Here is a 21,362-nt window from a genome sequence, read left to right as displayed (position 1 = left end):
ATTACATGTTTGGAACACTCTCGCCTGCGTTATAAAGCTAGAGATGCTGACCTAAGTTAGAAATGGGGCTTCCTAGGTGGCTCAGTGGTAAAGAATCCGTCCACCTGCCCATGCAGGAGACTCTGGAAGCATGCGTTCAACTCCTGGGTTGGGAAGATCCCCTGGAGAAGGAAATGGCAACTCACTCCAGTACTCTTGCCTTGAAAATCACATGGATAGGGGAGGCTTGTGGGCTTCAGTCCATGGGGTTGCAAAGAGCTAGACACAACTTAAGGACTGAGCCCACACATGCAAGTTAGAAATATGCCAGCACTTAACTGTGAGGTGTGTTTCCTAACATCCTCTACTAACTAGGACTGAAGACAGGGACAGCTGAATCGAAACCCCTCTGCAGAAGCCATACCTGTGAATCTGACCATTTCTGTGTAGATAGTCTAAGCCTTCCAAGACTTCTTTAAGAATTGTTGCTATTATTGCCTCTTCCAGAACTCCATTCTTGTGTTCTCCTCGATTGACGATGTATTTTATGATATCCAACATTGAACCTAAGCGGACAGACAGAAGAATTAAACAACTGTATAAGCACCTTCATGATCTTTCCAGAACACGGCTCCCTATTTAAAAAACGAAATGAGAACATCAAAATATTTTTCGTTGTTGTTTATTTAGCACAAATATTACAAGGCACACAAACAACTGCATGGCAGCCCATGGCCAGAAAAACATTAAATCCAAGTCTGCAAGCACACATCCTGCTGAACTTAGTGAGAGGGGTTCTGGGTCAAGAAGCAGAAGCCTGTGCATGATCACTGCACAGTTAGTCCCTTTCCCCAAGACATGCAACTGGTTACAGATTAAAAGGAGGTTCGGGATGTCTACGCAGAAAAAGAAAGGAACAGGAAGCCAGGGGAAAAGACAGCAGGGAACTGCCGAGAGAAAGGAGCACAGTTCTTCTGCAACCCCTAAGACACAGGCAGCAGAAGCGAGAAGAAAGTACATTGCTTCTAGAGACCCCTGCTTACGACGAGAAGACTTCTTTCTATTACTCTAGGCAATCTGTATTCCATTTACTTGACACTGATGCACTGAGTTTAATAATAAATGAATGCATACTACTTTGTTACTATAAACAGATTAGTATCCTTGGCACTCTGAATTCATGTTTCAACACATGTGAATTAATATTCTAAACCTCCTGGGCATTTTAAGAGCTATAATTACCTGGGGGTTCAACATTTCTGAAGCGTTACCAAATAGCTCACCTCAGGACCTGAGTTTGGCTCCAAGCTCTCTCTGATTAATGAGGAGGACTGAGTTTCCCCATCAGGTATTACTACAGCAGACTAGCCACCTGCCCCTCATTAAGAGATCTGATGTGATAAAACAGTATAGAAGAAAACAAATGCAGAGTTCCCCCCCCACCCTGAGAGAAACAAAACATCTCTTTATTGGCTGACTCTTGGATTTTTGGATTATTTCGAAATAACACTTCCAAAAAACGTTTTATTTTTGAATCTTCTAAGGATTTACCATACCAGGCATGGATGCATTTCTGGGGCTTCCCAGGTGGCACTATTGGTAAAGACCACACCTGCCAGTGCAGGAGACATGAGAGACTCTGGTTCGATCCCTGGGTCGGGAAGGTCCCCTGGAGGAGGGCACAGCAACCCACTCCAGTCTTCTTGCCTGGAGAGTCCCTTGGACAGAGGAGCCTGGTGGGCTATAGTTCACGGGGTTGCAAAGAGGCAGACATGAGTGAAGGGACTTAGCACGCACACACCCATGCATTTCTGGACTGCTGAAAGAAAAGTGGGCCATGTCTGCCCACATTCCCCTTACCTGTGGAAACCTGTTTAAAACTTGTTCCTCTTACCTAAAGCCCGGGAAGGCTAAATTTAATTCCTTTAAAAAGACAATGAAATTTTCTATCCAGTCCACAAGGAAGGGCACAGGGGATACTTTCAAGCTTATAAAAAGTAATTGGGTTTAAAAATAAAGAGAGGAAGTAAAACCTGCAAGGTCCCAGGTTACCGGAATTTCTTGTTTCCTTAGTTAGTGGACCCCACAGGAAGAGACCTGGTTAAGATCATCATTAATAAAGTACCACCCTCAGCAGAACCGAGACGCAGTCCTGAGGCTCAACACTGCAGTCAGCTCCAAGGGCTTCCTTTTTCTCCTTTCCTTTTTAATTAAAAACCAGAGTCGGCACTCAAGGAAACAATGACTAATAGGATTGACAACACTGGGAACAGAACCGAACTAAGTTCTCCCGGGCTCCCTACCGAGACTTACACAAGCAAACCCGAGGCAATTACAAAGGCTTCATCATCTCATGGCAGGGCCCTGCTGGATCCAAGGCAGTTTCTTCTTATAAAAAAAAAAATTGAGATGTTTCCCTGATTCAGCCTTAGCTGAACTGGGCTTGCAAATAAAAGTGGGCTGCACAGTATCAGCCCTACTCTGTCCGTTCTGACTGCATCCAGACACCACACTACGTTCTCCCCTGCTCGAAATATACTTCTTATCTCAGAAAGACGGATATACAGGGAGGAAGGGATGCTGGGTGTTGGGTATGCTTGCGCTTTCTTAGCTGAAGTTTTCAGCTCTGTACAATGAAGGTGATGATACTTGTAGGTCCACAGCTCCCAGCTTCAGCAGTTATGACGTGTGTGACCTTGGGCAAGCTGTCTAATTCTCTGGGGCTCTTGTGTACTTTCTGAAAAACGCAGATGACACCTGCCATTCGAGGGTGTTGCCCGGATTACATGAAATAAGGCAGTAAATCACCCTGCATGGGATCTAACCATGGAGAAAGCATTCAAGGAAACTAACCGTGATGATGACCCTTCCCTATCAAGAGTGAGGCTAGAAGATGAAAAGGAAAAAAAAATATATGGGAATGGGAAAGTGTCTTACAAATTACATTCAGTTCAGTTCAGTCGCTCAGTCATGTCTGACTCTTGCCTGTGGCTTTTTTAACTTCCGTGATCTGAGGCTGGAGAGATAAAGCTCCTTCCCCTTCCCACGTGTTCCTTCATGAAACCCACAGTCTGAAAATACCCTGTCCAATACCGTAGCCACTGGCCACCTGAGGTTATTTAAATAAAGTTGATTAAAACTGGATAGAAATTCAGTCCCTCAGTAACACTAGCCACATGGCAAATACTCGATCCACCAGAAGAAACTGGAGAGCACAGCACACATTTCCATCAGCACAGACCTTTGAACAAACAGCAGTGAGATAACTTGTTACCTTACAAGGTGTGAAAGACTTGAATAATGTTTAGAGCAAATGCTTTAAAAGAGAAAGAAAGGCCCGGTTAACTTTTCTGAAGAGACAAAGGGGTGGCTGTAGAGATGACGACATCTTGCAGGACATGAGCACATGGAGAAGGACAGATTGACATCCAGGCCTGAGGAGCAGCACAGAGACCTCGGACAGCAGAAGACTTTTGGGAAGTCTCACCCACGCCGAGAAGGCTGGGGTAGAAGAGGACACAGATACTCCAGGAGTTACGCTGAATTACGAAAGGCTTTGAATATGAACGTGAAGCAATCCAGACTTTACTCTCTAGGCAAATAATGAACCAAGAAAACTTTAAAATACAGGAGGAAGGGGATCAAATCTGAAATCTTATTCAATACGCTGATACACAAAAGGAAAAAAAGAAAAAAACAAGTAAATAATGAAAAAACCCACTTACCTCCACTTAGTAATTTCATGACCAGCCAAAGTTCGTCTTTTACCACAAAAGAGGTGTAATAGGTCACTACGTTGGGATGGCTGCACTGACTCATGGCTTGAATTTCTTTCTATAAAAAGAGCAAAACATGACATAGTACCATTGGGTGAAACCCAGGAAGTAAAAACAAGCGAACCCTGTTGAGTATTCGGGTAACGTTCCTACTTAGAGCACAACTGGGCGAGGGTGGGGGGTGGGGCTGCCTAGATCATTACGTTATATAAACCACATGAGAATTAACTCCCTTGATCGCATCATCCACTTGCTAGAATTAGGGAAGCCTCCCTAGAATTAGGGAGGTCTCTAGAATTAGGAGACCCCAGAACCCTGTGGACCCTCCGAGGGACAGAGGAACTTCAGATCAGCACATAGCCCACATAACCCTCCTCCCCTGCCCGCCATATGTGATAAGTGTCTCTGACCTGAACTGAAAGCATCATCAGCAGAGGCGAAAGATGGGTGAGCTACTAGGACACCTAAGTCTAGGTGCCAACCTGAACTCCAGTGGTTCTTGGAGCCTCCCTCATCCAGAAAGGGACAACAGAGTTGCTTCTGTTTCTCAGGTCTGCTAAGACGGTAAATGAAAAGCCACATATAAAAATGCTAGAGTATCATCTTCCACGTTACCTTCTATGGGAGATAGTCCATCAAGGAAAAAAAGAAAAGTAGTGGTGGGAGGCACAGCTGAAATAAGCTTGGGAAACATCAGATACTATATGTCACTTTAAAAGCATCACAGGCTACATTGGTACTGTCAAAGGCTCTGAGAAGTCCTGCGGTAGATAAGCTGTCATAGTTGAATCCACATTAACAATGCAGGAAAACAATGCTTTGTGGGTCACGGCTTAGAAACCACTGCTGCAGAGGAAAAAGTTTTATCAAGAGACGAAACCATGAAGCTCTGAAATCAAACAAGCAAGCAACTTCCATATGACACGTTTTTCTGCGGTACTCAAGTTCATATTGGTTTTGGTTTGCGGTTTTGTTATGGCCAGGTCAGGTGACGCCTATAAAAACTGTCAGTCGAATGCTGACCCTCAATCAAAGGCACCAAACCAGCATAACTCAATCTCAAGGTGCTGACCAAAAGCCACCAGAATAACCTAAGTCATCACAGAAACCTCACTTATGAGATTGTGTATTTATGATGAAATAAAAAGTATATTTGTGCATCTATACATTACCTTTATATATCCAGTATTATTTTAATCTTCAAATTACTAAGACAACCCGACGTGTCAGTTAACTTGGCCTAAATATCATGACATGTAACACATACCCACATCTCAATACTTACTTAAGTGCTCAATACTTATTTAATCTCACTCTTATTTAAGTGCTTTTTATCATGGATAAACTCGTAAGAAAAAAAAAAATCACCCATTTGTCTGTTTTCCTTTCATTATACAATAACACTTTCCCATCATCATTTTCCTGATCCATTTAACTGATCACAGGTTTTCTAAATCTAACACTTTTCGATTCTGCACCTTTTGTCCTTTGAAGAAGAGCTAAAACCTGAGCTCTAGTTTCCATCTGTTTCGAGTGTTAGGTTTCGATACTGTTAGACATTCTGAAGGAGAACTGGAACATTGCCCAGCACCCCTATTTCAGGTGGCCAGCATCTGCTCTTATGGGCATGGCCCACTTTGAAGGCCTGCAGCTCTACATAGGGTTCAGTTTAAACAGATGCCCCTGTGGTTCACAGAAATGAGAACAATGTTTCTTCAAAGTATGGGTGTTCTACATTCTCAGTTTTATATCCAATGTAAATGAACGCCTTTCTAGTTTTTGAACACCAAACTTTTAAATCATTAAAGCATATAGTCAACAACAGGTGCTCTTAAGAAAGGAAATTCTTTTGCATGGAAGCAAAGTGGGTCAGAGCCTGGAAAAACACATTTTAAGACCTTTGTCTTTAGATGGCCAGTATCACTTCCTACCTGGGGATCAAGTTCTCTGATACAGCAGTGAACAACTGTGTGGGTGTGTGTGTGAGAGAGGGAGAGACCCGGGGGTATGAGAGGACTCTTATAAGTAACCTATGGAGAAACTATTTTAGACAGTATATGGATATAACTTACCAAATTCTATTCCCTCAAAATTCAGGGCCTTAAAATTACCAGCCAGATATTTAAAACTCCTGGGGGCTTTTAAAGAGAAGAAAGAAAGAAGAGACACAGATACTGCTGTGACTAACAGATCTGCAGGGGCAGAGTAAGGCTAGATCCCAGAAGAGGCAGGTTCTGAGAAGAGAGGCAGGACTTGCATCTGTCTGGCCACTCATCATCTCGCTGCCCTCTTCATCACTCGGCCAGGGCTCCGTATCCCCCACTCCTACACCACCCATTTTACTGCACAGCATTTCCATGCAGTGGAGCAGCTAATATGTAAAGACATGATAAACCTTGCCTTAAGGAAAAACACTGGTCACTCTCCCTTGGGAAATGACCTGTACTTTCACTGAACCCCATATTAAGTAATATTTCCACCACGGGGTAGAAATGCACTTTTAAAAAGTTAAAAATAGCTGTTATGTGGCCTATCCAATTCTTAATTTAGTCTATACATAAGCTTTTTGTTTAGATGCCTTTTACAGAGATACAAAATTTTTACACCAGCACCCCTTGAGCAACACGGGGATTAGAAGCACCAACCCTCCATACAGTCGAAAATCCTCCCTAGGTACGCAAGATTTGTTTCCTCAGTGTCCTTGGATTCAACAAACCATAATTGTGTAGTGCTACAGTATTTAAACTGAAAAAACTGAGTATAAAGGGACCTCCACATTTCAAATCTGCATTGTTCAGGGGTCAAGTGTATTTATAATTTTGCTATGGTCTGAAGGCTTGCAACCCTGAAACATTCATAAGTGGATGGAACTGGGAAGTGAGGCTGTTGGGAGGTGATTAAGTCATGAGGGTGGAGCCTTCATGAATGAGATTAGTGCCCTTATCAAACAGACCCCAGAGAACCAGCTCACTGCCTCCTCAACATGAGGAAGCAGAGAAATCTGTGGCCTGGGAGAGGGCACCCACCCAGTCATGCTGGCACCCTGACCTCAGACTGCCAGGCTCCAGAACAGTGAGAAACAAGTTTCTTTGTTTATAAGCCACCTGGTCTATGGCATCTTTGTTCTGGAGGCCCAGACAGACCAAAACAATTATATACACTTTTTTTTCAATTTGAAAAATATAACTTATTTCTTGATTGAAATATTCTTCCCACAGAACTTTCAACACAGTGATGATGGTTATTATTTGAATCCTTCCTTGTTGAACAGTCTATCAACTAATTATCCAAGCTTTTCCCAATGCCTTAACTTTACTCATATGGGTAGGTAAAGCCATTTATCCCCCAAACATACGTATTTCTTCCTGTCCCTAGAAGTGATCAAAGTATTGCCCAGAGATGAATAAATGGATGGAAAAAACAAAAACACCTTTTTGTTTCTTCCCACAGAATGACTGGGTTCATTTCTCTTCCCGTATTTAGGACACAATCCATGGAAGATGTGTGACTTAGAGCAGTGCTTCTCAAATCTGAATGTGCACGCAGATCACCTGAGAACCCTGTGAAAATGCAGACTGGGATCCAGGAGGTCTGGGGCGGGGCCTGAGGCTTCTAACTGCTGCTGATGGTGCCGCTCCAGAAACCAGACTTGTAATGACAAAGTGGAGGAAGGCAGGCAGACAGGCCCCTGGGTGGAGGGGATGTGAAAGGAAGGAGCACAGACGAGTGGTTGCCACCAAGGCCCAGGGGCTGGAAACGGAGAAGAGCCGGCTGGCGGTGCTGCCAGGGTGACTGAGACCCTGTGGAACCGGCGGGAGGCAAAGCCGGAAATCAGAGACTGTGGGGTTAAAGGGTTTGAATTTCACAGCCACAGCAAAGGGGAAAAACTTCCAAGGGAGGAAAAAGCAGGAGGTCAAACTGGAAGAATTCACGGCCCTCTGAAATCCAGGCAACACATGAGCTAAAACTGTAGTCATTAGCTCAGCTGGTAAAGAATCCACCTGCAATGTAGGAGACCCCAGGTCGATTCCTGGGATGGGAAGATCCCCTGGAGAAGGGATAGGCTACCCACTCCAGTATTCATGGGCGGCCCTGGTGGCTCAGATGGTAAACAATCCACCCGCGATGCGGGAGGATCTGGGTTCAGTCCCTGGGTTGGGAAGATCGACATGGGCATGGCAACACATTCCAGTGTTCTTGCCTGGAGAATCCCCATAGACAGAGGAGCCTGGTGGGCTACAGTTCATGGGGTCGCAAAGTGTCGGACACAACTGAGTGATTGACCACACGCAATTCAGTGGCTCCTTTGATAGAACCGTGAAATCAGACTCAGACACATCAAGTGCCAAACCAAGCTACGGCACAGTATTTAAGCTTCCTTGTGGCCTGAAGAGTTGGATCTGCTCTTGCAGCACAGGTGATGTCTCACAAGAGTGGGAAAGCCAACCTAAAATGGGTTATTGAGTAAAAGGCCTTTCCATCTGCTAACATCAAAGTGGCAGTCACAGCAGCATCTCTGCTGGGAGCGGTGTGGGAGGCAGCCAGATCCAAGAGGGACACCCACATACTGCGGCTGGGCCAACCTGGACGAATATGCCAAAACAGGGCATGACATATGCCTGTTCCATGAAACAAAGGAGGAGAAGAGGGCAACAGAGGATGAGGTGGTTGGATGGCATCACCAACTCAGTGAACAGGAGTTTGAGCAAGCTCTGGGAGATGGTGAAGGACAGGGAAACCTGGTGTGTTGCAGTCCATGGGGTCACAAAGTGTTGGACACAACTAAGCAACTGAACAACAAAAAATTTAAATATTTATGAGAGATTTTCTAATATTGCTATACGGACTTTGTCCTACCTCCCCCGCCAAATTTTTGTCTCCTATTACTGAGAATAAGCAGGAAGCGTGATTAACAGGGATGTAAGCCAGCAGGAGCCACTGAAGAAGGGCCGCATGCAAGTCACAGCTGGCTTGGAAGCTTCGTTTTGCCATGGACCACAGACTGGTTACCTGGGCAAGTCACCCAGTCTGTTTGAGACTCAGTATCCTGTTCGGTAAAATGAGCTTAATGACGCCACTGGAAACCCGCTATAAGGCACAGGAAGCTCAGCTCAGTGCTCTGTGATGACTTAGAGGGGTGGGATTGGTTGGGGGGAAGAGAGGTCTGAGAGGGAAGGGATATATGTATACCTGTAGCTGATTCACTCCACTGTACAGCAGAAACTAACACAATATTTTCATGCTCCGTGTTTTTAAAATGCTTAAAAAAAAAACCATCTACATAGGGCTGTTGTGAAATAAGCAAAATGATATCTATACAACTCCTTGCAGAAGGTCTAGCACCTAACGTGAATGTTGCAAGTCACCCTCTCGATGTCTCAGTTCTTCCCGAGTGAGGATCCCCACACTGACCACTAATCTCAAAGGTCCCAAGTTCCCAACTAAGTCTCAGAGGCACAGAGACAGACCTTGGCGGCAGCACACACCTTTCCCTAAGAAAAATCTCCTAACAAATATGTTCTGGCTCAAGAAGTGTCCTGTGACATGTGGTCAGCTAACTGGGCCATGAATTCTTCGCTTCATTCCCAAATCTACATCATCCTCACCTGTGTTTTCCCTTATTATTTCACTCTGTGTTTAATTTATATTAATACCACCTTATCATATTTCATGTATCTTGGAATACGGCCTCAAAATCTTTTGGAATAAGATGTCTAAACATATACTTATGCAAAGCTTTCAGAACAAAGAGAAACAAAAAAGAGGTTGAAGGACTAAGAATTAGGGAAAACTTAAAGCCTCGCTTCTTTCATCCTGAAGACGATATGATTTGCAAAGCACTAGAAGGAAAGAAATTTCTTTTATGAAAGGGAATGCTTTAAATGGATCCTGAATTCAAAATATTAAACTACACTTAACCAAATTAGCATATTTTCACACCTTAGCTAAATCTTAAATAAATTCTTCTGTATCTTCTGTATCTGATGTTGGTAGCAAAATATTCTATTCAGCCTTAGCTGAGAAATGAAATCCACCCAAGTTCCAACATCAGTTCAGTTCAGTCGCTCAGTCGTGTCGACTCTTTGTGACCCTATGAATCGCAGCACGCCAGGGCTCCCTGTCCATCACCAACTCCCGGAGTTCACTCAAACTCATGTCCATTGAGTCGGTGATGCCATCCAGCCATCTCATCCTCTGTCGTCCCCTTCTCCTCCTGCCCCCAATCCCTCCCAGCATCAGAGTCTTTTCCAATGAGTCAACTCTTTGCATGAGGTGGCCAAAGTATTGGAGTTTCAGCTTAGCAACAGTCCTTACAAAGAACACCCAGGACTGATCTCCTTTAGGACGGAATGGTTGGATCTCCTTGCAGTCCAAGGGACTCTCAAGAGTCTTCTCCAACACCACAGTTCAAAAGCATCAATTCTTTGGCACTCAGCTTTCTTCACAGTTCAACTCTCACATCCATACGTGACTACTGGAAAAACCATAGCCTTGACTAGGCAGACCTTTGCTAGCAAAGTAATGTCTCTGCTTTTCAATATGCTATCTAGGTTGGTCATAATGTTCCTTCCAAGGATTCCTCGTCTTTTAATTTCGTGGCTGCAATCACCATTTGCAGTGATTCTGGAGCCCAAAAAAACAAAGTCTGACACTGTTTCCACTGTTTCCCCATCTATTTGCCATGAACTGATGGGACCAGATGCCATGATCTTCGTTTTCTGAATGTTGAGCTTTAAGCCAACTTTTTCACTCTCCTCTTTCACTTTCATCAAGAGGCTTTTTAGTTCCTCTTCACTTTCTGCCATAAGGGTAGTGTCATCTGCATATCTGAGGTGATTGATATTTCTCCCGGCAATCTTGATTCCAGCTTGTGCTTCTTCCAGCCCAGCGTTTCTCATGATGTACTCTGCATAGAAGTTCAATAAGCAGGGAGACAATATACAGCCTTGACGTACTCCTTTTCCTATTTGGAGCTAGTCTGTTCTTCCATGTCCAGTTCTAACTGTTGCTTCCTGACCTGCATACAGGGTTCTCAAGAGGCAGGTTAGGTGGTCTGGTATTCCCATCTCTTTCAGAATTTTCCACAGTTTGTTGTGATCCACACAGTCAAAGGCTTTGGCATAGTCGATAAAGCAGAAACAGATGTTTTTCTGGAACTCTCTTCCTTTTTCCACGATCCAGTGGATGTTGGCAATTTGGTCTCTGGTTCCTCTGCCTTTCCTAAAACCAGCTTGAACATCTGGAAGTTCACAGTTCACATATTGCTGAAGCCTGGCTTGGAGAATTTTGAGCATTACTTTACTAGCATGTGAGATGAGTGCAATTTATGCGGTAGTTTGAGCATTCTTTGGCATTGCCTTTCTTTGGGATTGGAATGAAAACTGACCTTTTCCAGTCCTGTGGCCACTGCTGAGTTTTCCAACTTTGCTGGCATATTGAGTGCAACACTTTCACAGCATCATCTTTCAGGATTTGAAAGAGCTCAACTGGAATTCCATCACCTCCATTAGTTTTGTTCGTAGTGATGCTTTCTAAGGCCCACTTGACTTCACATTCCAGGATGTCTGGCTCTAGATGAGTGATCATACCACCGTGATTATCTGGGTTGTGAAGATCTTTTTTGTACAGTTCCTCCATGTATTCTTGCCACCTCTTCTTAATATCTTCTGCTTCTGTTAGGTCCATACCATTTCTGTCCTTTATCAAGCCCATCTTTGCATGAAATGTTCCCTTGGTATCTCTAATTTTCTTGAAGAGATCTCTTGTCTTTCCCATTCTGTTGTTTTCCTCTATTTCTTTGCATTGATTGCCGAGGAAGGCTTTCTTATCTCTCCTTGCTATTCTTTGGAACTCTGCATTCAGATGCTTATATGTTTCCTTTTCTCCTTTGCATGAAGCAGGGCAAAGGCTAACAGAGTTTTCCCAAGACAATGCACTGGTCATAGCAAACACCCTCTTCCAACAACACAAGAGAAGACTCTACATATGCACATCACCAGATGGTCAACACCGAAATCAGATTGATTATATTCTTTGCAGCCAAAGATGGAGATGCTGTATACAAGTCAGCAAAAACAAGACTGGGAGCTGACTATGGCTCAGATCATGAACTCCTTATTGCCAAATTCAGTCTTAAATTGAAGAAAGTAAGGAAAAACACTAGACCATTCAGGTATGACCTAAATCAAATTCCTTAGGATTATACAGTGAAAGTGAAAAATAGATTTAAGGGACTAGATCTGATCGATAGAGTGCCTGATGAACTATGGACGGAGATCTGTGACACTGTACAGGAGACAGGGATCAAGACCATCCCCATGGAAAAGAAATGCAAAAAAGCAAAATGGCTCTCTGGGGAGGCCTTACAAATAGCTGTGAAAAGAAGAGAAGCGAAAAGTTCCAATATCACGAGCAGTTAAATCTGAGGAGGTGCTACTTCTAACTTTATTCTAAACTAGTTGTTCTCAACCTTGGATGCACAGTGGAATCACCTTGGGACCTTTAAAAAATACCAATGCCTGGATCTCAGACCCAGAGCCACTGATATAAAATTAGTTTAGGACTCAGCCGGGAAATGAAAATTTTCAAAAGCTCCAAGGTGACTCTAATTTGCAGCCAAGTTCACAAAGCACTGCTTTCCAGTTAAGCACTGAGATGCACCAATTCTTTCGACAGAATGCTGGGAGAACAGCGACCTCCCAAATTTTGCATTTGTGGAAAAGCACATTTCCACACTGGAATTTAATCTTAAAAATAAATATATGACCCATGTGCTAAGTCACTTCAGTAGTGTCCGACTCTTTGCAACCCCATGCAATGCAGCCCGCCAGGTTCCTCTGTCCATGGGATTCTCCAGGCAAGAATACTGGAGTGGGTTGCCATTTCCTCCTCCAGGGATGTGACCCATGAATACTAGCAAATAAAACGTATATTTCCAAATCTGAGAGATAACCAAATATATCTTTAAAATGTAAACAAAGCCCCTCTAAGCATTTAAATAATTCTTTATCAGGGGTCCCCTACCTCTGTGTCCTAATGCCTGATATCTAAGGTGGAGCCAATGTAGTAATAATAGAAATAAAGTGCACAATAAATGTAAAGAGCTTGAATCATCCTGAAACCATCTTCCCCCCTACCTCCCCAGTCCATGGAAAAATTGTCTTCCACAAAACAGGTCCCTAGTGCCAAAAAAGGTTGGACCGCCGCCTTAATGATATGAGGGTAACCGGGTTAATTGAAAACATTCTTCAAAAAGTCATCATTCAGCTTCCACTGCCATAACATCATCATCATTATGAACAGTAATCTCATCCGTATTCACAAATAACCCAATATTGTAAGTAGCTGACTTTTTTTTTTTTTGAACAGGAAAAAAACCCATAAACTTCAATGATTTCAAATGTCAGCCAAGAAATGGAAGGAAAAGATTGACAAAGTTCTAACAGCAATATATTTTTTTGGACTGTCATTTTCAATCATGAAAAATGTTATTTTTAATTATAAAAAATCAAATGGCACATATACAGCAAACTCCTACCTCTTGTAGAAAGAGAGTACCAATAGGAAGAAAAACCTACTCGAGGAAGAGTTAAGTCAAATATTCTGACCTATACTATTTATGAATATATCAACCAGTGTGCCTCGCCAGTTAGTTTTAGAATTATTTTTATATGATTTAGTAACTATTTATCCAAGTACAGTCAAACTGAAGACAAGATTAGAAATGGGGAAGGTCTGGGTATTTTGAAGTCAGGGAAAAACACATGCAAGAATTAGGAAAAGGAATCAAATTTTGTGACAGCCTTAATCATGTCTGTGGAAAGTGAAAGTGAAGTCACTTAGTCGCGTCCTACTCTTTGCGACCCCATGGACTGTGGCCTATCAGGCTCCTCTGTCCATGGGATTTTCCAGGCAATAGTACTGGAGTGGATTGCCATTTCCTTCTCCAAGGGATCTTCCCAACCCAGGGATCAAACCGAGGTCTCCCACATTGTAGACAGATGCTTTACCATCTGAGCCACCAGGGAAGTAAACTAAAAAGAGCTGTTGTAAAAGGTCAAGTGTCAGAGGAGGTGGAGGTCTGGAAAACCCCGGGAAATCAGCAGAGAAATCACAATGGGTAAATAGCTCCTTCCCACAGAACACAACTTCCATTTCTGGGCCTACCTACTTGGTTATGACATCATGACAATGAGCCTTCTGCAAAAACTGGTCGAAAAAAAAAAAAAAACTACAGAATTTTGCTTGAAAATGACGAAGTTGCTGAAATAGTTAACAAGGAAAGAAAGCAAAGAATAAAGGAGTGATATTGAAATCACATAGGCAAAGTCAATAGGGAAGAGCCATTTTCTTTCAGAGTTGACTGAAAAAGTTCTTCGGCAAACAGTAACAAGGACGCCTCATGGGATCTGAAAGCTCTAAAGTTGGCCATCAGGAATCCGAACCAGGCTCAGCTATCAACAACCGCTGTTTGAGCCTTTAATGGTCCATGACTGGGAGTACTGGGAAAAGTAAAGTCGAAGACTTCGTTAAAAACAGAAACACAGAGACTCTTTCCTTTTGGCCAATTTATGCTGCTGGAAACCTCCGGGCCAGCTTTCCACACCACGGCTACATTTCGCTTCATCACCAAATGATGAGAATGGGAGGTGAAACAGAGCTTTTTGTTTTGTGTGGCCTGCCCTGTCCCACACCTGGGTACAACTACAGTCTGGGGTTTTGCCAGGGAATAGCAGCAGAAACCCCACCCATCTCTCTCCAGCCTTCTCCCTCATGTTTCCAAGTCCTTCTCTTTCAGAGGAAGCTAAATTAATTGTGGAAATAACCAAAATAAGAAAGATGATAACATCAGTTCAGTTCAGTCGCTCAGTCGTGTCTGACTCTCTGCAACCCCATGAACACCCGGCCTCCCTGTCCATCACCAACTCCCACCATGACAATAATGTCATGATTATTAAAATATTTTAGTTTGTGATGGGTGACAGATGTGAGCAAAATCATTTCAAAAAACAACTGCACCAGTGAGGAATACTGAAACTTGTGACAGAGGGCAGGTTGCTTCCTGGGTCAGAGGGCCTGCATTCTCCACCCCGGCACTGGCCTTGGGATGAATCACTTTCACTTCTGGTCCTCAGCCTCCTCGTTTTTTCAGTAAGAAAGTATACTCGAAGGCAAAAATGTATTTCCTCTACCAAAAGTTCTATGATTCTATAAATTTAAAAATTAATTTTTAAAATGAAATCCCCTTTTAAGATCATTTAAATAGAAACACTAATTACTAGCAAATTGTGCTTTACAATTCGGGGTAGTGTCAAATCACTCCAGTATTGTGGTGTAACAATAAAAATTCACTGTAAATTCGTAGGTTTGGGTACACAGAGCGCCATCTGTTTCTCCTGTGTACATAATGAAAAAATTTCTCAGTCTTGAACTAGAAAAATTCTGGCATTTGCCCTTCTCTCCCTGTATCATCTTTATACAGGTATTTTGCTCTCACTGACAGTATCTTTAAGTAACATGGGCTCACTTTCCTCAGAATGCAGCCCTGGTCTCATTTTGCTTTCTGCTGTAGTGTGATTTTATTGATTATTTCGCTTCTCTTGAACTGCATTTCCTTCCATACTTCCACTCCACTCCCCTCCCCAACCCTCCCCTGCACAGGCTCCCTCCTCCCTTCCACACTTCCCTTCCTCTCTAGAGGAATGAATTAGCTATGATTTGTAGCTTATTTTGGAGAATAAAGCTAGATATTTATTTTGCCTAATGTTCCTTTAGTAGAATAGTTATCTCCTATTACCTGACATAGGTTTCTCTCATTCTTTTAATGTTTAATTATAGTATTTGGGGACCTCTAAGCAGTTTTGTTTTTGTAAATTGAGATTTTTAAAAATTAAGAAAAAATGTCTTCTGGTGCATTTTAACTTAATCTCTGTAATTGTTAACACAATTATAAAGTATTTTTGCAAGTCTTTTTATTATAGACAAAAACTATACATTATACTGGTTTGAGGACATCAGCTTAAAAAATTGGAAGCTATAACGTGTGTGTGTGTGTTGTCTATTGTATCAGTGAAAGTATTTTTCATTCTTTTTGAACTGAAGAACTAATTAGTAAATTAATGATTCATATCCCAGCACATCCCTTGACATATGTGGTAACAAACTGCATTTGTCTGTTCCTTGTAAAATCTTTTATATCAAGGGAATGGCATTAAAATACAAGCCTACTTTGCTGAATATAGTACAGTTCTGAGCATTTCAGTCTCAAATATCAAATTTTATACTGTCATGTGTCCCTTGCCCATTTGACTTTGTAATTATTTTCATACGATTTGGTGTTCGTGCTTTACTCAAATATAGTCCAACTGAGGGCAGGACTAGAAATGGGAAATTATTGGATAAATTGAAGATATACCATTTTTAAGGAATTAGAGAATATCATATATGCAAAAGTAATTTATTTTTATAGCTCTAAAGTTACATTTGCTTAGGAATATATGTATGATTTAGCTAGAGAAAATTTCATTTTGGAAACTTTAAAAGTTTTATCGTAGTTGATTCAGCTAATTAAATATCCTAATTGAATTTACACTAAAGTATTCTTATGCACTGCAGATGGTGATTGCAGCCATGAAATTAAAAGACACTTACTCTTTGGAAGGAAAGTTATGACCAACCTAGATAGCATATTAAAAAGCAGAGATATTACTTTGCCAATAAAGGTCCGACTAGTCAAGGCTATGGTTTTTCCAGTGGTCTTATATGGATGTGAGAGTTGGACTGTGAAGAAAGCTGAGCACTAAAGAATTGATGCTTTGAACTGTGGTGCTGGAGAAGACTCTTCAGAGTCCCTTGGACTGCAAGGAGATCCAACCAGTCCATCCTAAAGGAGACCAGTCCTGGGTATTCATTGGAAGGACTGATGCTGAGGCTGAAACTCCAATACTTTGGCCACCTCATGCAGAGGGTTGACTCACTGGAAAAGACCCTGATGCTGGGAGGGATTGGAGGCAGGAGGAGAAGGGGACGACAGAGGATGAGATGGCTGGATGGCATCACCGACTCGACACACGAGTTTGGGTGAATTCCGGGAGTTGGTGATGGACAGGGAGGCCTGGCGTGCTTCGATTCATGGGGTCGCAAAGAGTTGGACACGACTGAGTGACTGAACTGACTGTTAGAAATGGCTTGCTTAAATGTTTTAACATCCTTTTTTTAAAAAAAAAAGAAAAATAAAGAGAAATTAACATTACAAGGCCACTCAGATTTCTGGACTTACGTGTTTGGTAACAAAGAGACCCAGAACATATGCATTTTCAGAGTAGGAGAAAATGGTGAAAATATTCCCAGTTTGAATACAACTTCAGTTGTGTCTCTCTTTTTTTATACTTCACTTTTGCCATCCCCATAGACTGCTGGAAAATGTATAATATAATCAGTTTTGTATAATATAATCAGTTAACTAGACAGTTTTTCCTTTTATTTTTAAGAAATAAGCACATTGGACCACTTCCCTAGTGGTCTAATGACTAAGACTCTGCATTGCCAATGCAGGGGGCTTGGGTTTGATTCCTAGGCAGGTAACTAGATCCCACACGCTGTAACTAAAAGTTCACCATGCCACAACTAAGACCTGGAACAGCCAAATAACTAAAATAAACACATAAATTTTTTTAAAAAAGATGAAATAAGCATTTTGCCCAATTCCAGGGCCATGATTTTTTCCTACACCTAAGGCAGTCCTGCCCCTAAGAATTAAACTATAAGATTTGATGTATATGAAAGAATGAGAAAATGATACTGACTTTTCTGTGACTCAGTACTAAGGACAGACTGAAAATACGAGAATTCTAGTCTAGAGGAAAAAAGTTGAGAAAGATATGATTGATTAAAGTCTAAGGATCAAAATGTCAAACAAGGTGATGAACCAAAACATTCATCAATCCTTGGGTAAAACCAAAGAAGAGTGTGTCCCAAGGACTAAAAAACATAGGGTTTAGGGTAAATAAAAGAAAGGGCCGTGTCACATCTATGGAACTGTCATCTGGTGACAGAGACTGAAAAAGACTCAAGCAGATTAATTCTTCACTTATGTAATGAATTTTAAGGGAACCCAAGGGCACCCCCGAGTAGCATCCCTGACCTCTGAGGTTGACCACAAACCGGAGAACCAAGTTTCTTCAAGAAAACCCCAAGGCCATCCTTAACCAGAATATACTAGTCTGCAAGAGTGTGGGTCAGACCCACTTGGGAAACTTTAAATTCCTACTGGAAAGTGAAAATTTCCTTAGTGGGGTACACACTAGAGAATCTGCCTATCAATCTGATAAACTGTTTCTAGACAAGCAGAGGGAAAAGTGCAGAAAGATATTCCTCGCTCAAACATCTCACCAACCCAATGCAAATATGAAGAGACTCATTGGCTAGTCCCAGCCTCCACAAAAAAGAAGACTCTTTCGTTTTCCCATCACCTAGTCCAGGGGCCAGCATCTAGGAAGGCTTTCCTAACTATGGAGTTAGCAAGCTCTGCTCTAAAACTGTAACTATCTCCCAGGGGGTGTTAAACTAATTATAATTAGTCTTTTATACTGGAGTGGGATTAACAAATATGGAGTTAGCAACAAATGTGGGATAGCAAATCTCAGCATTATCAACATATCCAGGTTAAGAATATAGAACAGACCAGTAACACTCCTAAGCTCTTGGAAAAATAACAACCAAGATCATCACACCCAGACAGATTAGGATGTTAAAGACCAAAGTCAAAAAACACAAATGAAAATTCACAAGAATGCATAGAAAATTAGTTTAGATTGAGTAAATGCCAAGGAAAACATTTAAGGGTGCTCTAATTTTTGTTAAAATGAAGTTTTAGTGAGCACATACCTTTGTCCTCTCATGTATACACCCAAAACCCATCCTTTCTGTGGGCCTAAGCACAACATAGAAACTCACATGTGTGTGTGCTAAGCTGCTTCAGTTGTGTCCAACTGTGCAACGCTATGGTTGGTAGCCCGCCAGGCTCCTCTGTCCACGGGATTCTCCAGGCAAGAACACTGAAGTGGGTTGCCATGCCCTCCTCCAGGGGATCTTCCCAAATCAGGGATTGAACCAGTGTCTCTTCTGCATTGGCAGGCAAATTCTTTACCACTAGTGCCACCTGGGAAGCTCGTAGAAACTCAAGTATTTACCAAATAATTAGTATCTCTGAGGATACCACAGTACTCCTTTGAAGAGCATCATTTTCACATAAATTACCAATTATTTAGCCCCAGTGATCTCACTGAACATTTCTCTTCCTCCCTTCACTCTCAGAGGTGATACTGAAGATCACTTTGCTTTAGGAATCATAATGAAAAATGAAAGTCGCTCAGTCATGTCCAGCTCTTGGTGACCCCGTGGACTATACAGTTCATGGAATTCTCCAGGCCAGAATACTGGTGTGGGTAGCCGTTCCCTTCTCCAGGGGATATTCCCAACCCAGGGATCGAACCCAGGTCTCCTGCATTGCAGGTGGATTCTTTATCAGCTGAGCCACCAGGGAAGCCCAGAAATCATAATACTTCAATATTACTTTAAAAATAATTTTAAATTATTTTTACTACAATACTTCAATACTTTACTACAATACTTCAATTTACTTTAAAAATAAAGTTAAAAAAAGAAATCATGACCACATAAATCGTCTTCAGTCAAACTGTGAATAAACTCCACAACCATGGGAAAATCTAAAGAGTGCCTCCATCACATAAAGAAGCAAAGTTCAGGGCCAGTTGTCCAAACCGTTCTCTACCATCACATTCAACCTGTGAGGATAAATCTGGCTTCCTATGGGAGTCAGGGCTGGCGGGTAGGGGCAGGGTAGACAGCAGGGGTGGGAGGTTGACAGAGCTTCAGCAGGGGAGGCAGCGGTTCCAGTAGCCAGCAAATAGCTGGTAATTGTGACTTCCATGACATAACACTCCCACAAGATAAGGACTCCAGTGGCCATTGTTTCTTGAAAGAACAATGGTTTCCAGCTAACACATGACACAGTTTGTGAAATGACGCCGAGCACTGACCTGTATATAATACACACACACTCACGGAATTAAAGGATTATTAGGAGAGCGGATGTCCAGACACTGCCAAAATGTGAACCCACAGAGATAATAAAAGCGCGAGCAGCAGCAGGATTAGACACTGAAAGGATTACAGCAACTTTGCTCCGCACGAGTCATGTGCCGAGAGCTTGGCCACCATGAAAGCCTGGCAACAGCAGGAGCCTACACTGTCAGTTCTATTTCTTTTTGCTTGCAGAGAACCTGGGAGCTGTGTGTCCTAAAGAACCATAGCCATTCCCTCCAGCCCTAGAAATATCAAGACATCAAAAGGTCAAAGACTCAAAATTAAGGAAAGATTAGAGCAACAAATCAAACATCCTTTAAAATGAAAAACAGATAATTATGCTACATTCCATTAACACAACATGGGCATGGGAGCAGGTAGAAAATGAAAAAAAGAAATTAACTGCTAACAAGCAAATTTGTAAATCTTAAAACTTCAGGTTAATGGAGCCAAGCACTAAGCTAGATAAAGCTCTAGTCCTTACACTGACAGCTCTGGCTAAATTATGAGTCACTCCAAATGACACTGATATGGTTCCTGGTCCCAGGAAATAGAGAAAAGGGCCTGGAACGACAACAGTCCTGGTGCCTCCAGTAGAACCCTTACATAGGTGTCATCACTGGCAGCCGACTGCTGATAAAAAGTCAGCAGGGGGGAAACATGGAGACTTTGGGCAACTTCTGCTGCTGCTGCTAAGTCGCTTCAGTTGTGTCCAACTCTGTGAGACCCCATAGACAGCAGCCCACCAGGCTCCCCCATCCCGGGGATTCTCCAGGCAAGAACACCGGAGTGGGTTGCCATTTCTTTCTCCAATGCATGAAAGTGAAAAGTGAAAGTGAAGCCACTCAGTCGTGTCCGACTCTTCGCAACCCCAAGGACTGCAGCCCACCAGGCTCCTCCATCCATGGGATTTTCCAGGCAAGAATACTAGAGTGGGGTGCCATCGCCTTCTCCTTTTGGGCAGCTGAGGGCTTGTTAGAAACCAGAGACCACAGCATCAGCCCTGAAGGCTGGTTCCAGAACTATCAGATACAAGTACATACAAGCCTTGTACATATTCTGTCTAAATATTTTGCTGGTGGCAAAAAGACGACTGTGAGACCTCCAACAGAACACCATAATCCAATACAACTGCCACAGGCAAATTCAAGAGTAATATTTCCAAACACAGCGTAAGGATAAACGTATACTTCAAGATCCTTAAAAAATTATTATGTACTTAGTATAGCCACAGAATTTGAGACTCCTAATGGGATCCTGGAAAAGACCCTGATGCTGGGAAAGACTGAGGGGAGGAGAAGGGAATGACAGAGGATGAGACGGTTGGATGGCATCACCAACTCAATGCACACAAGCTTGACCAAACTCTGGGAGATGGTGAAGGACAGGGAAGCCTGGTGTGCTGCAGTTCACGGGGTCTCGAAGAGTCAGACATGACTTAGTAGCTGAACAACAGCAACAAACAATGGGATCTTAGCGCTCTTGTGATTCAATTCTCTT

At 42.5% G+C, this 21,362-nt stretch overlaps 1 protein-coding gene across 1 annotated transcript in view; it reads right to left on the bottom strand.

The window, feature by feature from the left end:
- STK39 (serine/threonine kinase 39) overlaps positions 1-21,362 on the bottom strand; it is a 315,633-nt gene that overhangs the window by 225,336 nt on the left and 68,935 nt on the right. Inside the window, exons 3-4 of the mRNA XM_052663494.1 lie at positions 3,705-3,813; positions 404-545 (exon numbers count right to left, since the gene is read on the bottom strand). Coding sequence (XP_052519454.1) covers positions 404-545; positions 3,705-3,813 — 251 coding nt within the window. The remainder of the gene's footprint in view (positions 1-403; positions 546-3,704; positions 3,814-21,362) is intronic.

Source organism: Budorcas taxicolor, chromosome 2 (assembly GCF_023091745.1).
Source record: "Budorcas taxicolor isolate Tak-1 chromosome 2, Takin1.1, whole genome shotgun sequence".
NCBI lineage: Eukaryota > Metazoa > Chordata > Mammalia > Artiodactyla > Bovidae > Budorcas > Budorcas taxicolor.
Note: the sequence above shows the minus strand (reverse complement) of the source record. Positions and strands in the feature narration are given on the sequence as shown.